The sequence below is a fragment of the Echinops telfairi genome, unplaced genomic scaffold (genome assembly GCF_000313985.2).
Source record: "Echinops telfairi isolate 266 unplaced genomic scaffold, ASM31398v2 ScPeMD7_9;HRSCAF=40, whole genome shotgun sequence".
Lineage (NCBI taxonomy): Eukaryota > Metazoa > Chordata > Mammalia > Afrosoricida > Tenrecidae > Echinops > Echinops telfairi.
The window spans coordinates 73855890-73873893 of NW_022103906.1; the positions used below are offsets into that span (position 1 = coordinate 73855890).

The 18004-nt window shown below is 41.1% G+C and overlaps 1 protein-coding gene across 6 annotated transcripts in view; it reads right to left on the reverse strand.

Annotated features, from left to right (window-relative positions):
* CLCN3 (chloride voltage-gated channel 3) overlaps window positions 1-18004 on the reverse strand; it is a 91590-nt gene that overhangs the window by 14674 nt on the left and 58912 nt on the right. For all 6 annotated transcript variants that reach the window (XM_045286879.1, XM_004696116.3, XM_004696118.3 and 3 more), the window contains 5 exons: window positions 16429-16551; window positions 15142-15348; window positions 11065-11145; window positions 9422-9967; window positions 4081-4267 (listed from right to left, as the gene is read on the reverse strand). In XM_045286879.1, the coding sequence (XP_045142814.1) occupies window positions 4081-4267; window positions 9422-9967; window positions 11065-11145; window positions 15142-15348; window positions 16429-16551 (1144 nt within the window). The remainder of the gene's footprint in view (window positions 1-4080; window positions 4268-9421; window positions 9968-11064; window positions 11146-15141; window positions 15349-16428; window positions 16552-18004) is intronic.

The window sequence follows — 18004 nt, forward strand, 5'->3', positions numbered from 1 at the left end:
CCATGTCTTCAACTAGGCATATCATATCTTATTGATGTGTTTGTCTCATTTTTCTCATCTTGTAACTTGGGTGATCTACTAACATTTAAAATTAATTTTTTTAAAAGTTAAACCCTGCTGAATTAAAATCAAACTCCTTTCTTCTCCAAAGAGCTTTCCCTTTCAACTGACCTAACACCCAGTTACTGATTCCTCCGTTTCAAGCCAGCTCCAGTGTGTCACCTAGTCCTATGCAATTTCCTCAAAAGAAAAAGGGAAAAATCACCTCTCAGTTATTGTCTTTCCAGAAAAATATTTACTTGTTTTACTGGTTATGCAAAGGCATTCTACTGTATGGATCATCACAAACTACGAGTGCCATTGAGAAGAATGAGAATTCCAAAGCACCTCATTTGCTCGTGTGGAATCTGGACACGGACCAAGATGCAGCTGTATAAACAGAACAAGAGAATGCTGCATGGCTTAAGAATCAGGAAATGTATGTGTCCAGGTTGTATCCTTGCAGCCTCCTTCTTTAATCTGTACGCTGAGCAAATAACATGAGAAGCTGGACTCAACGAAGAACGCAGCATCAGGAACAGAGGAAGGAAGGCTTACTAGCAGTCTGCCACATGCAGATGATGCAACTTTGCTTGCTAAAAGCAAGGAGGGCTTGAAGTACTTCTGATAAAGATCAAGGACTGCAGCCTTCAGTGTGAAATACAACTCAGGATAAAAAAAACCCAAAATCTCCCCAGTTGGACTGAGATGAACAGCATGATAAATGGGGAAAAGGAGGAGTTGTCGAGGATTTCATCTTACTGGGCGCCACGATCCGTGCTCACGGACGCGCAGTTCAGAGATCAAACAACATATGGTACTGGGCAAGTCCACACAGCATGGCATCTTTCATCTGAAGAGCAAGGATGGCAATTTGAGGGCTACAGTATACCTTACTCAAGCCATGATATTTTTACTTCCCTCCTATTCATGTGAAAGTCAGACAATGATAAGGAACACAGGAAAAGAAGCTATGCTTTTGGATTGTCATTTTGGAGAAAAATATAGAGTACCATGGGCTGCCAGAAGAACAAGCAAATCTGTCTTGGAAGAAGTACAGCCAGAATGCTCCTAACAAGGGAGGGTCATGAGACTGCATTTTAGACATGGTGTCGAGACAGACCAGTCCCTAGAGAGACATGACGCTGGTACAGCAGCAGGACGGGAGGGGAAGAAGGCCTCAAGGAGACAGTGACACAGCGGTTCCAACATTGGGCTCAAACGTAAACAACACTTGGAGGATCTTGCAGGATGGGCAGTATTCTGTTCTATTGTTCGCAGGCTCACCGTGAGTCAAGACCAACTCAACAGCACCAAGCAACGACAACGTGGCCTCTCCAAGCTCTCTGGAGACAGCGGTTCTCAACCTGGGGGTCACGACCCCCTTGGGGGTCCAACCTTTTCACAGGGGTCGCCCAATTCATAACAGTGGCAAAATGACAGTGATGGAAGTAGCAACGAAAATAATTGTGTGGTTGGAGGAGTCACCACAACATGAGGACCTGCATTAAAGGGTCGCAGCAAGAGGACGGTTGAGAACCACTGCTCTAGACCCTCATGAATTTTCTCTTTAACCTTAGTACACCTTTATTTTCTAGGCCCCATCCCTTCCATCTGCTTTGTTGGTTACCGTATATACTCAAGAATAAGCTGACCGATTATCAGCCAAGGCACCTAATTTTACCACGAAAACAGCATTAAAAATGTGCTGCAAAGCTCGGCTTATACGCGAGTATATACGGTAGCTTCCAGGTTAATCTTTCCCAAATACTGCCATGGACATGATGCTCTTGTTCAAAAAAAACTAGCAAGAGTCCTCAGTTCATACTGTAGTGAAGTTTAAACTCTTCCTGTTTGTTCTTTAACCTAAACATACAAAGGAGAAAGGGTCTACTATACAATTAGATACCTACGGAATGCCAATCATGTCCTAGGCAGCCTGCAAGGGCTGCTAATTAGACCATTTGAAAATATTAAAAAACTATATACCGCGCACCTTGCTAACAGTTTAATAGGCACTTTAACGGAAATAATTTTCAAAGCAAGGATAGGAAGTGTGTAACTATTGTTTCCATTTTATAAATGCGAAAGTTAAAAATCAATTAGAGAACTTTCCCAAAGTCATAAAGCTAAAAATGTCAGAGCCAGAACTCTGTCACCTACATGATCAAATCCAATATTAATTCTTCCTAAATCAGGATTCTGTTCTTTTCACAATCAGGACCTATCTGACGAATGCAACTTCATTTCCTTAAAGTAACCCAAGTGCACTCCACCTTAATAGCCTGTGGCTTCAATGTCTACGGATACTTACTGTGTTTGCATTGTAATTCCTTTGTCTTCATGCTGTTATAATTTTCAACAACGTTCTCGAAATTCATCCATCTCATCTGTTTAAATAAAGTTGTTTTCTACCCTTCCTGAACTACTTCAGAGAGATTTTTCTTCTGCTGCAAAATTTGCAGATGCTACCATTTAACACTGTCCGTATGAAGTTACTAATCCATTGCTCACCATTTCTCCCTGTGCTGGTCTTGATATCCCCAACTTGACTGTAGTTGAGGTTGAGTTCTGGTTTGGTACTTCTTTTCATATCACTCATTTCACCTAACAGGGGGCTCAGCAAGCAGAGATGGAGAGAAGGGGGTCTGCTGACTAAGCACTTGCTAACAAGTTGTTGTTAGGGCATAGACTCCAACCCCTGGCCGCGGCGCGTGGTTCAGAACAGAACTACACTCTACACTTCCATGGCCGTGGCCTTTTGAAAGCAGATCCCCCGGCCTCGGTGCCTCTGGGAGGTTTCAAACCGCCAACCTTTCACTTAATAGCTAAGCTTAACTGCGCACCCGCCACACAACAAAAACAAAGAGCTCACTGTCATCGAGTGGATTCTGATTCATGGCAATCCTAAATGACACGCCCCTTTGGCCGAGGCTATAAATCTTTAAGAGAGCAAACGGCCTCATTTTTTCTTCCTGGGGAGCAGCTGGGTTACGGGTACTACTTTGATGGAAATGACCCTGTCCATTTTAATCTGATTACTATACTTTTTCAGAACAACAAATACAAACTTGTGGATTTCTTTCATTGCAATGAACAAAAATAATAACCAAAATAACAATGAGTAAAATTATAATAATCAAAGGTTAAGTGGAACTTCAAATATAAAAATTATTAACTTTTCAGATCCAAGAAGCCAATAAACGTTCTCCCACAGAGTCCCTGGGTACTAAAAATGGTCAGGCACTCAACAGCTAGCATACAGGTCAGAGGTTCAAACCCACACAGAAAGACAGATCAGAGCCATGAAAATACTACCGGGCAGTGCTACTGTGATACGCATGTGGTCACTATGAGTCACAATCAAATCAAGGGCAATGAGCAAGTACTTAATACAAATACTGTTCTTTTCATTTAAATGTGTAGTTACTTTTTCATGATTTGTCATAAATAAATATTAAATGAAGGCTAGAAAATAACTATTTCACTAGGCTAATAACAAATTCTTAACTGCAGCCCCTAAAATAAAGTTATTATGAAACACTATTATAAATCTAATCTTAGGAACCAAGCTACACACAGTCTTTAGACAGGGTTCACATTAAGTTTATACTATGCTAAGATGTTTTCTGTCATAAGTATAATGTGATACCACAAAGATACTATACAACATCAACATGTTCTATCAACACCTGTTCTGAGACAGGTAAACTGTAAACCACTACCATATAATAATACCATTGTTTTATTGCTGTTAAATCATTCTCTCCCTTTAGAGCTCCCTGGGAGTGCTGTTGGGTAATCACTGGACAGCTAATCTCAAGGTCAGCAGATCAAACCACACTCCATGGGAGAAGTGTGACTCTGTCCCCTTAAAGATCTGTAGCTTACCGAGGCGGCTGTGGTCAGAAGTGACTCAGTGGCAGTGGATTTTGGTATCCTCCCTGAGCATCTGGTTCAATTCAGCTTGAATGTGTCCCCATCCTTTCTTTTCTCTGCCAGACACACCTTAACCATATGTAAACAAACCTAATAAGTTACCTAAGCATGCAGCAGCACCAACCATGGCATAAAGGCCAGGGGTGATGCAATCAGCCCCAACTTCACACCATTCCTTAAAGATAAACCAGTCGTGGTGATAGTACGCAAGTTGTTCCACCGCGATCCCCACAATTCTGCCTGCGATCGCTCCAATGGCCATGCTGGGGATGAACAAGCCTGATGGGACCTGCAGGGATGACAGCAGAACGCTTAATCAGGCAGATCCTCCACGTAAGTGCTTGATGCTTACATCCCATGGCTTTGCTTCTAAGGCGTTTGATTCTGTTCATATTTCTTTGATACAAAAAACAAACCCTCATACAAATAATAGAATAACAAGAGCTGTTACAAGACTAGCTTCATTTAGGATCAAACAATATTCTCTGGAGCAAAAAGATACTGTTCTAAACATTATTTATCCTTTAGCTCAGAGGATCCCCTAATGAAAAATGTTCATTAGTTCATGGTGAAATCAAACGGTGGGGGATGGGGGTGGGGGGGTGGGGAGGGTAAAGAATTGTACTAAAGCCAAATATATTGTATTTGAAGCACTCAAAGATTATATCCTTCCTACATAATTAGCAAATAATAGAAAAACTAGATTCTTCTTACCACCACTAGCCTGTCAGTTTGTTGTACTATAGTCACTTGCATGTGGCTGTTGGACCACTGATATTTCAAAAGCCAGAAGGACTGCTCAGAATAGACTGGTATCAGTGGCCAACCCAAGAATAAGACTATTGGGCAATGAATGTACAAATGCGCTTTACACAATTGATGCATGTATGGATGTATGGATTGTGATAAGAGTTGTATGAGCCCCTAATAAAATGATTTTTTTTTTAAAGGAGATGGAAAGAATACAGTCACTCTAAAAAAATAAAAAGAATAAGACTATCTAGGAAGAAGAATTTGGCAATCTACTTCTAAAAAAATAAAAAAAAGCTCAGCCAAGGAAAACCCTAGGAACAGCAGCAGAGCATCGATGAGAGAGACCAGAATGGGTGCCTCAAGCCGGAATGTGCTCAGACATGACTGGGTCAGAGCAGCCATGTCAAAGTAGAGTTAATGACATGGGACAAGTAGAGATTTTAGGACCTTCATTTGATGACTTGGTAGAACTCAAATATAAACAACTACAAACATTATTAATCAGAATGTCTGAAGTATAAACACAGGCAAACTAAAGTTCTCAAAAATTCAATGAAATACTTAAAGATAACTAGCCTAGACGTTTGTGACCCGAAATGAATAGATACTTTGAATTGAATAATCCTATGGTCTACTACTATACCAGGAATGATCATCGCCTTTGTTGCCAAAATGAACACTTCAAGATCTCGCCTGAAGTACAATGCTGTCAGTAATGGAATACACAGGTATATACATACACCTAGGAGGAAAACCAGTTAAGACAATTATTATGCTGATTTACACGCCAACAATTCATTGCAAAGATGAAGAAATGGAAGATTTTTACCAATTTCTGCAGTCTGAAATTGTTCAAATATGACGCCAAGATGCATTGGTAATTACTGGTTTGGGGATGCCCAATATGGCTGGAAAATATAACCTTAGCTATGGAAGCAATGCTGGAGATCAAATGATAGAATTTTGTAAGACCAACAACTCATGCACTAGAAACAGGTTTTCAACAATCTCAGCAGTGACTATACAATGGAACTCATCAGCTGGAATACACAGGAATCCAGTAGACTCCGTCTGTATAAAGAGGCGAGCAGAGAAACTCATTAGCATTGGTGGGAGAACAAGAACAAGGCCGACAGTGGAACAGAACCATCCACTGCCCATGTGCAAATTCAAGGTGAAACTGAAGAAAATTAAAGCATGTCTACGAGAGCCAAGGCACATCCTTGACTTGAGAACCGTCTCCAGAGCAGGTAAGATGCGGCGGCCGAGCGTCCCATGAGTTGTGGGATGACATCACAAACCCTATATGCGAAAAAGCCAGACGGTCATTAAAAAGATAGGAAAGAAAGGGGGAAAGACCCAAATGGATTTCAGAAATTACCGTATATACTTGATTATAAGCCGACCTGAATATCTGCAGAGGCACCTAATTTTACCACAAAAGCTGCATTAAAAATGTGCTGAAAACCTCGGCTTAGCTCGAGTATATACGGTAACGCTGGAACTTGCCATTGATTGTAAAGTGGCTGCAGCAGGTGGAGGAAGTCATGAAGTCCAGAAGCTAAACAGAAGGTCCCCCAGGGCAGCTCGAGAAGACAAAGGATCATAATAACGAACTGTGCAGACTTCGAGTTAGAAAACAAGAGAGGAGGGAAAGACTTGGCATTTCTCAAGCTGCAAGAAGGGAAGGAAAAAATTAAAGCCTGGAGCTGCGATAGTAAAGAATAAAACATTAAACGATGCAGGAAACACCAAAAGAAGATGGAAGGCACAGAGAGTCACTGTACCAGAAGACACTGGTTGACACGTAACCAGTTCAAGAGGCGCACATGATCCAGAACTGCTGATAATGAAGGAAGAGGCTCAAGCTGCAACGGAAGGCATGGGCCCAAAGCAAGGCTCGAGGAATTAACTGAGCGGCACTTGAAGTATTTCAATAAACGGACGCAGCACTAGCCACATTCGCAAATGCATGTCAAGACATATGGAAGGTAACCTTACCTGGTCATCTACGTGGAAGAGACCCAGAGTTGTGCTTCTCTATTCCTGAAACAGGTGCCCCAACAGAAGGTGGAAAATATCACGTGCAAGTAAAATGTTGCTGAAAATAATGCACCAACAAGGAGCTAACAGAAATTCAAGCTGGATTCAGAAGAGAAGGTGGAATGGGGGATAACACTGCTGATGTCGAGATGGATTTTGGCTGAAAGCAGAAATGACCTGAAAGATCTTTACTTGTGTTTTACTGACTGCGCAAAGGCATTGGACTGCGAGGATAACATCGCAAAGAATAATGCACACCAGACACTTTGTTGTGCTCATGGAACCTGTACATAGACAAAAGGCAGCCATTCACACAGAACCAGGGATCCTACATGCTTTAAAATCAGGGAAGGTGTGCGACAAGGTGTATCCTATCACTATACTTGAACTCGATCTGGAGGCCGAGCAAATGTCCCAAGAAGCTTGACTGTATGAAAAAGAACTCAGTATCCGATTAGAAGACAGCTGATTAATAACCTGGGATACGCGATTTTGCTTACGCAAAGAGCACGGGGCTTGTTGCACTTAGTGATGCGAAGTTCAGAGCTGAGCCTTGGGGACAGATGACACTTCAACATAAAGAAAACAAAAGTCTTCATAACTGGGCCAGTACGCAGCATCGTGATAAACGGGGAACATGCTGACGTTCTCGCTCTAAAAGTGGTGGAGCTGCTTGTGGAAAGGAAAGGCTTACAGCACAGCCCTCACTGTCAAAGTCTGCCTTTTCCCCCTCTGTCTGCACCTGCCAGATGCGGAGGATAAAGACATGCTTGCATGGTGCGCTCAAAAATTCGCCTTCCCTGGTGTACATTTTAAATTAGGAAACTTAAATCATTTGCCAGGAAAATAGTTAGACTGAGGGCTTCAAAAACATAGCTTCTAGAAGCTGTGATCAAATAAATGGTGCCACGTACAAACGATGGAAAACGGAACCACATGAACGAGCTAACGACGAATGTGTGAAGCGTGGATGCGCCCAGAAGGCATGATGCCAGGCGAAATTAGTCAGCCACAAAAGGACAGATATTGTTTGAGACTACTATTATTTTAAAAAGCCAGGAAACATTTTAACACACAATTTTTTCATGAAAACAAAACAGAAAATCATGTGTTCAAAAGATGAATTCAGTATTCTTTGACGGCAGAACACTCGGTCCCTAAAACTGCCATGCTCTGATTCCTGTAACCTGTGAAGATGTGGATTACATGGCAAAGGGAATTTAAGATTGTGGACAGAATTAAAGTTGCCAATTAATTGACCTTAAATAGAGGGATTATCCTGGATTATCTAGGTGGACCTTATGTAATTACAATGTTCTTTGAAAGTGGAAGAGGGAGGCAGGAGTCAGAGTCAGAGTGCAAGGTGAATGCCAAAGAAGGTCAGAGCCACGCCGAGGACTCCACCCATCTTTGAAGATGAAGACATGAGGGCGGTGAGCCAGGGAATGTGAGCAGCCCAAAAGCTGCCAGAAATAGATTCGCCCTAGAAACTCCAGAAGGAGATACAGCACCTTGATTCCAGCTGCTCTGTGCTGCTTTCAGTCACGAAGTTTATGGTAATTTGTTACAGTGGCAATAGGAAATGAATACAAGTGGAATTAACATTTTCCCACAAGTCTCTTATACACTCCTCAGTAAGAGGGAGTGTTAAGTGCTTTTCCCCTGAATACAGGCAGGCCTTTGTAAACATTCTGGCTAATGCGTACACTGCATCACAAGTCATACTGTGTGTCTTCCTTGGCAGGCTGGATTAGAAACAGTGCTCTTGGGACAATTGCTCTTGAAGCCCTGCATACAGTGTAAGAAATTCAACTACCTTGCGCCCACCATAGATACCTAGATGGCAAAAATAGTTTTCTCTTGGCCACTAACATAAAAGTGGGGAGCTTGAATGCATTTAGTGGCACTAAGAAAGAACGGCATGCTGATCTGTTTCCAAACGATTATAGCAAGAACCCCTAAGAGTGTGCTCCTACCCTGACACATGGGGGTGTCACTATGAGTCAGAATTGACTCACTGGCAACAGGTTCTCTGTTTTGTTTGTGTTTTTAGGGACCCATGCTATAAAAATCAAAGGCAAACAGAGCTGTTCCAGTCCTGGTTGTCTGAGTCTTCTGAGCCCAGGTGCCAGACATATGACGAAGTATTTAAGATGTCATTTCTTATGGTAACCACAAGAGGCCACAGCAAAACATTCCCAGCCAAGTCCTTCCCAAATTGCTGAACCAATATAAAAAGGGTGTACGGGAGAGGTCATCCTAAGCGGCTAAATTTGGAGACGATTTTTTTTTTCACACAACATAACAGGTACATGCTCAAAAATATATTCTAAAACAAAAATTCCCATTAGTTAAAATTAAACCCCAAAGACTTTTCCACCTTACATTTCTAAAACCACAACCTTGCAACTAAAATTTCATTTCCGGGTAAGGAGCACAGGGTGGGGGGTGGGAGGGTAGGGTAAGGCAAGCTATTAGGAGTTTGATACATAGCCTAAGTTGTTGAATCTAAAACTAATGATCTGAAATGTAAACTTGCACACAATTCACAATAAAAAAACTTATTTAAAAAATCCATTTCCCTATTCCATCTCTAAGAGTTGAACATGCTAAGAATACTTAAACAGCACATCGCATTAACGCTTACCTTGATACCAAAAGTGAATACTGTCATTATAATTTTGAATATGAGTGCTAAGCACAACTGCCATATGGCTGCATACACGCCGCTGCCCGCTGGACGGTCGGGAATGTCGTCCACGATCTTACTGGCGTTCATGTCATTTCTGTAGTCACACAAGGAAGAGGACTCCAGGGGGCCACAGTCCGTGAAGAGCTCCTTGATCAGCTCACTGGTGTTGAGGCGAGTGTAAGGGTTGGGAAAGGCTATCACAGCAGTGATGGCGGCAACAATAATAACTTCCAGAACAGGGTACTTTCCAAATTTAGTGGATTTGCGCCGACGACACCAGGCAATGTTTGCCCTAATGAAAAAGGCTCCCCAAAGCCCCCCAAACACCCCCAGGAGAATAAAGGGAAACAGTTCAAAGAGGTACCACGGCGTGTGGTACTCCACATAGAAGAGGACGAGGCGGCTGTTACCAAATGGGTTGATGGATCTCAAAACAAAGGCAGCCACTAAAGCAGCGAAAAATGATCTCCATAAAGTTTTGAGAGGAAAATAATAGCTAACCTAAAAAAAGAAAAGGAAACGAAAATTAGTGCTATGATATTAAAAGATGTTTCTTATAATAATTTGAATGGTAACTACCATCGATCTAAATTTTACTGCAGCTAGAATTCACACATGGAATGGAGCGTAATAAGAAAAAGGCTGATTTTTATTAACGTTGGCGATGGCATCACTACAAATTTATAAAGATGACCAGGATTACTTGTAATTATTTAGAATACTTAATATTGCCTTTTATTCAAAATGAGCTTTATCATGAATGCAATCGCGGTCACTTGGAATAAATGTACTACCACTATATCCTGTTAGCTTTTAAATACCTATTTTCTATTTCATTTGCCCCCTCTAGATTAAAAAAATATATGTGGGGAAAACCCCACAAACAACTACAAGAAAAAAGCAAATCCAAACAGAACTCTTTCTACTCAAGATGCAAAAGTGGGACTGTCTCAAGCACTGAAACAAGCATTAAACCAAAATTCCCCCCTCAGCGACTACGACCATGTCCTTACCCATCAGCACCTGCGTGTCCCAAAAGTCATACACAAAAAGATCATCTTAGGATTATACGTTTTTTTAAGTAAAAATAAAATATAATTTAACCTACAGAGATCATTTGTTTTCAATATCCCCTCTTAAGTTCAATTCACATCGCTTTTTAAAATATATGTCAACAGAATAAAATTAAACTTTAATCACTAATGTCCATCCATGCGTAATAGATTAAAAAAACTTTCCTCAGAGCATGTAACATGTAGAGTATATTAAAATTTATGTAAGAATGAGTGAAAAAAAAGAATAATCATCATGGTTTATATGTACATTCAGAAACGGATTCACAAGAAAAGTTGCTTAGGCAGGGAAGAAAAAGGCAGGCGCCAGGATGGAAGTAAAACCATGAGACTGTATTACCAATTTAAAACATAAAATTAGCATTTTTAAAAGAGGATATGAAAATCTTTGTGAAAATCAATCTGAAAACTTAAAAGCAAAGTCAGTATCAAATATAACCAGCTATAAAACAGAAAAACACACAAAATATATTTGCAATGGCAAATATATATGATTTTTAATTGCTGCCTTTTTTTTAAACCTACCTCTTCCAGACTAAAAAGCACTCCTCCAATCGGGGCCCCAAAGGCGACAGACACACCTGCAGCAGAGGCAGCGGACAGCACCTACAAAGACCATTGTGGCTTAGTGTTTTCATGTTTGCATATCAACGCTTACGCACCAAATAAACCTTCTTCATCTTACTTGGATTTTCTAAATACCTCTCCTAAATTTAGCTAAACATAAACTTATGCCACCTCCCCAAACAAAGGACAAGTCTTCATTTCTTCCACAAAGATTTTCTTTTCTCTTTTGCTTTAATTGAAAGGTCATTCACACATTCAACATCCGGTGAAAAAATAGGAGACAATGAATGATAGACATGTCTAAACATGTTTGATTGTTAGAATAATCACCCATTGAAGATCCGATGGGTAGCACTTACCCAAGGACTCAACTCACTGCCCTCCCGTCAATGTGGACTCATAGTGACCCCACAGGTCAGGGCAGAACTGCCCTGTGAGTTTCTGAGACTGGAACTCTTGATGAGTAGAGAGCCCTCTTTCTCAGGAGCAGCAGCTCGTGGTTTTGAACTTGCTGACCTTGTGATTGGGAGCTCAACGTGTAACCACAAAGCCACTAAAGACAGAAGGTCCTTAAGGTTACAGAGAAGAGGAACAGAAACAGGAAACACTGGAAGGAAGTAGGATAAGCAATGGTACATTGAGGAAACGGAAATGAATGAGTTGAAACAAAATATATATAAATCACTGCATGTAAAACTCGTGATCTGCTCTGCAAATCTTCACCTAAATCACAAAAAAAGGTTTGAAAACGTAAAATTAATGTTGTCAGGGGAAAGCAGTTGGATTGTGGAGTTGCGAGAGAAGAGAGCATTAACGAGGTTTGGATGGAAAGTTCTCTTTTTGTTTTAGGTAGGCTGTCACATCTGTCTTCTGTTTTAGAGCTGACTGCCCCATCGTTCATTCTTACTCTCTTTCAAATGGGGGCAAGAGACACAACTGAAAACCTATTGCGCTTCCTTACGTTTTCAGTGCCCTACACCGGAGGGACTTTCACAGACCTATGACCACGAAGGTGCCACAGGACCATTCTACCTTACACCAGGGCTCCATGTGAACCGAAACAACGCCACTACTGACAACAAGCCCGACCCAGGCCCCTGGCGATGCCATCACTGCAAGGGTACAGAGCCGCATCCTTACACCGTCACTCGAGTCCCAGTCCACCAAGCAGATTAACCGAAACTTCAGCAATTCAGCACGTTCACGCGAGAGACACATTCATGCATGTTCTTCTGGGTCTGTCTTCTGGCTATCTTGTCACTGTTTTGTTACTGCCTGGTTCCTATGCATGTAAGTTCATAGGACTCTTACTTATTGGTAATAATTTCTCTGAGAATCTTTTTTTCCCCACTACTTTCCTTCAGCAAACTGTATTTGAGGCTACCCAGAATACTCCTCAAATCCTCCATAGTCACATTTCCCAAGGAACATTTCTAAAGAATCAAAATTAAATGAAACATGATGACAGGGACACAGTCGGGGTTCAGGGTTAAAATACTAGTTTTGTCACTAACTGGTTGTATAACTTTGGGCAAATCAATTAACTAACTGCTCTGCACCTGTTTCCTCTTCTCTGAAATGGGGATGTGAAGATATTACTTACCTCAGGAGGATTGAGTGAACTACATATAAAGTGCTCAGAACAAGTGACTGGCATCCAGTAAGTACTTTATAAAAGTTTGATAAATTAAAAATAATGATTCATTTAAATTAAACTCTACCTGGCTTTAGAATGCAAAGTCTGCTCATTTGGGAGAAAGCAGGGCACGGAATTTCCTCATTTGTTTTCCTTCCACTAACAGAAGTACAGAATACACATCTGTTTAACTGAATTCCCAACTCCACATTTAACAGGTACAGTACCAGATACATTTTTATTAGGAACTAATCAATAATGCCAACTATTTCATTATGTGGTATATAGTGTACTCTATATATTATATATAGTATATTATATAATACTGGAATACAATTAGTAAGCTATGATGCTCTAAAGTGTTCCACTTTTAGAATGTCTATGGCCAACATATAGACAGTATTTTAATGCTAACATTCAAATAAACAAAATATTTCCATTGAAAAATTAACATTTACAAATTATCTATTTTCGGCACCAGGTCATATGATAAAAAGGGACTGTAGAGGCCAGAGACACTTGACCCTTGCGTTTCCAGTATTAAATAAGATGTTTCAAAAAATCACCCCTTAAAAATCCAAAGGTCTGTTTGAGGAGGCTTCAGAAAAAATCCATGAGAAACTGAATTAAAAGGTAATGGAATGTTCCTACAACAAGCCCCGTGCACCACGTCGGGCTGCAGACCTAGGGTGGGAGCACAAAGGGGTTCGTGTGGGGCTCCTAAATACGAGAGCGAGAGAGTTACCAGGAGTTTTGTCTAGGAAATACCCAGAGTGAACTGGGAACATCTGGGGAACGCTCAGGAGATGGAATCAGCTGGGTGGCCGTGAGCTGGGGTTTGGGAATAGGAAGCTCAAAAGTCTCCTCCAAGACCTGGGGCTGGCCTAGTGGGGAAAAAGAGCACAGGAAATTCCCTCTAACTAAACAAATAGGATTTCTTGTGTCCCTGTTACTGTGGATCTTTGGTTTGAACAGCAAGCAAGAGGTTATGAGTCCTCGGAGCTTCCTCCCGGAACTGGGAGCTCTTTCCTTTCACACGGCACACCCCACCTGCACTGGCATCAAACACTGCCTCTGGAGGAAAACACAAGGGCCGAGTTTCTCAAGCCAGGAGAAATCCTTAAAGAGCCCTGCTGGCTTAGTGGGTTCCCGTTGGGCTGCACAGTCGGTGGTTGGAAAGCACTAGCCGCTCCACAGGAGAAAAGATGAGACTTTCTGCTCCCTAGAGGGAGTTAGCTTCTTTGGGTTCGGAGAAATACTGATGATGAGATGTAACAGTAAAAAACAATGTTCCAGCTGAATCTCCTCAATCCGGTCGACAGAGCCGTCACCCCCTCTCCCCCGACCCCCAAAGCGGCTGAACAGAGCGGTGACTATGGAGCAGGGCAGCAAGGGCAACAGGACAGAGCGGTGGGCAGACCAGCCCAGAGTGAGAAAGCGGAGGTGGAAGGCTTGCTTGTGCAAGGGGGTGCCTCCAGGTATGTAAAGGGAGCTGGCTTTGCTGAGCCCTGGAGCTAGAGTTGTGTGTCTTCGGGCTCAGCCTGACGGTGGAGTGGAGTGCCAGTGGGCCGTGCTTAAAGAGCTCTGTAACGCTGGCTGAGAGGGCAGAAAGCGAGAGACCAGGCTTGGACGTCAGACACCAGAGCATGCTACAGGCATGGCTGGGAAGAGGTGCTCTGGACCAGAGGGCTCTATGGTGAACCTTGTGACCTCAATAGTAAGAGGTTAATCCCCTCATAAATCCCATAATGGTGAGAATTTTTTAAAATAATAATAATATTACATTTTTAAAACACTTGAGATTGGGCAAGGCCTATGGCAAAATGAAAACGAAAGGAAATCCGACTAAAACCCAATGGATGCCAGGTAGCTTTGCTAACCCAAAACCCAGTGCCATTGAGTTGATGCTTACTCAGGCTGGGCCTGCAGGACACAGTAGACCTGCTCCATGAAGTATTCGAGGCTGTAAATCTTTCCCGGAGTAGGCGGCCTCATTGTCCTGCTGAGGCTAGTGGGTTCGAACGACTGTCCTTCAAGTTAGTAGCCCAATGATTAACCTACTGCTAAAGCAGTGGTTCTCAGCCCTTCTAATGCCGCAACCCTTTCATACAGTTCCTCATGTGGTGGTGACCCCCCAACCATAACATGATTTTCGTTGCTACTTCATCACTGCCATATTTCTACTGTTCTGGATCGGGTGCCGCTGTGCTCAAGCTTCTCAAAACTACAAGATGGCCCTTTCAGCACTTGCAATGGATTCCAGAAAGGCTTTGGAGATTATCCAAAACAGGAAAAAGAGGCATAAACGAATCCCAAATGTGATCTTTCCACCAAGAAATCCTCGGATGACTACGTCTGTAGCAGATATGTTTCTGTCATATGACCACTGAGACACTTACCTCCCTTTTCTTAGCTTCATTTGTGCTGTACTTTGGAAAGAGGTAGGAAAATATATTTCCACAGCAACAGGCAACGTGCACCAGGGGCCCTTCTTTCCCTAAACTCAAACCTGATGCCACGGCCAGTACTAAAGTGATGGTTTTAATCATTAAAGTCCATTTTCCCAAGTAGCCTCTGATGATGAATCCACTCAAAATAGTTTTAATCTGCAAAGGAAAAGATTAAGTCATCTTAATGTTCATTTAAACACATGAGACTTTAACATAATAAATTGAGTGATCATTATGCTTTAGTCACAAAACTACTTGCAGATTATAGAATAACTGCACAAGTAAATTTTTCAAAAGCCTTATCTACTCTGCTACGTGAACTAAATCTGTGTCATATTCTACGTCCCTACCCAAGCAAGGACAGAGGGCGACCTTTATCGTGAACAAAGTTAAAACAACAGGCCAGGCTAAAGTGACTAGAGGCCTTAATTTGAAGGAGTGTAGTTACATAATCAGAAAAAGGCAAAATTGTAGTCATTCTAAAGTAGAACTAATCTAAATACTTAGATGTCGCCTGGTCATTTTCATTCAGTGTCAAGTAGAAGAACATTATGCTTTCCCAAAATATGACAATTATGGGTATTTTTTTATATATCAAAAAGAATGAGTGACAGCTGCCAACTCCGTAAATATTGTTACCTAATATTCTTAGTACAGTTTTAAAAACCACTGCAATTTCATTTTTTTCAAGAATTTCATTAGAAAAAGCAGTAATAATTTAAGAATAGTAAAATAAAAAGAGGGAAGAAAGGAAATGCATTCATATCAAGACAAATTCTAAGTATATTCATCTGTAAATTACTGCTGATAAGAAATGTTTATAATCAAACATTTAAAGTAAAAAGTACTTATAAGTACAATCTGCCACATTAAATAATCATTAATTTCAGTAATCAAAATTCAGTTATAAAAAGAGTTAATGTACTAAAATCAGGTTCATAAGTAAATTATCAACTAATCAATTAAAACATTGTAGGCCACATGATATTTTTCCTAGGCATTTGGTATTTATTCAGCGTTGGTGATAACTGGCTTAACAACCCCACTATATGAGGGATGAGAAAAAGAGGAACTCCACCTCCACAGTAAATGATGAACTGACTCCTGGTAAGATTATTTTCAACAATGTCCATAATCAACTGACATTTACATCTTTAAAATTTTCATAATTCAAATCATTTTCTCAGAACATCAAACAATTGACGGTTAATGACAACTAAATATTGCACAGCTCACCTCTGGAATTCCAGAGCCACAGGCATATGGAGCAAACACCTTTACTAGGGAAACTGCAAGAAAGGCAAAACTCAAGGCCCAGAAGATGTACATTATGTAATTCATGATGTAAGAACCAGGACCCTAAAAAGCAAAGTTTCATAGCATGAATTTTTCATTTAGAGTATGTCCCTAAAGCACATTTTTGCTGTTGAAGAGCTTTGTTAAAAATTGTAACCAACAAAAAAAAAAATTTGTAACCAACTTATCTCTACAATTAAAAAAAGCTTTATATTAACAAACTACTTGAGTGCGCCAAAACATATTGCTCTCCATACCAAGGAGCCATGGCCCAATTAGTGTTTTTCCTACTTGTTTTCTGATCCCTAAAACATTATTACCAAGGGCACTTCAACTGAGCTCCAATCTCTGCCTACCCACAAACCAAGGTTATAAACACTGGTGGACACAAAAATGCATTGGCTAACCACTCAGATTTAGTCCACTGCAATCTTTCTGAAAATAATTTAAAGGTGTGGTAGTTACATAATCTGGTGTCAATTTGGGGCTTGAGAGGATTAAGAGTGAAGGTGTGGACTCTAGTCTGTCAACTGGGTCAGCGGCCTCTGTGGGGGCATGCCTACTTCTGAGGATTCTGGGAACTCCTGTATTCCTCCTTGGAGGCGAGAGACACACGCTCTCTCTCTCTATGCTCACTCCCTGCGAAAATTTTCTGAGGAGAAGCCACATGAAGCTACCCTGAGGCAGTCAGAGTTTCGAAGCTGATGGAACCACGTTGGAGACCCCTGCCAGCACTGAGATGCTTACACCACCAACACATCCACAAGACTTCTCCCCCACCAGCCTGTGATCTTCCTGCATGCGGGAGACATCATTGCATGTGTTTCGTGAGTCTGAAGAGAACTTTATAGACTGGTATCAGATATATGGGCTAGCATCGGACTTATGGACTTATGATCTGGACTAGGTTGGGATGTTTTCTCAATGTTCAATTGCTCTTGTATATAAAGCTCTTTCGTATACACATACGAGTGTCTATGAATTCGTTTCTTTAGTCCACCCAGACTAACACATTATGGTACCAGGAGTGGGGTACTAGAGAAACAAATCAAAGATGGTGAGTGGATGTTTGTTTAATGTCTCCCACGAGGTAGTGTTTCTTCTTTGTCTAGCCTGATGTCAGATATGTCCATGCAGTTTACTGGGTTATTTTCTGGAAAGAATATGGGATGTTAAAATTTCGATTATTATGGTTTGTTATTGTCTTTGGTTATACCTGTTTGAAATGGAGAGAATGAATGTGATTAATGTGTATTTTGAGCTCAGGGGTAGAACTCGCTGTCTGAATTTCTCAGAAACCATGCTGCTTAGAGAAAATGGCTGACAGAATGTCAAAATGGCTGACAGAAAGCCTGACTGGTTTGATACTGTCAGAGGCCTAATCCCATATTTTGTATCAATAGAATTGTTTAGATAAAGGATTAAGATAAACTAAATAAGGATTGAACTTGACTGTTTTAAGAATTGAGTTTAGTGTCTGAGTCTATTTTGTTTATACTGATTTCTTCTGTTTATT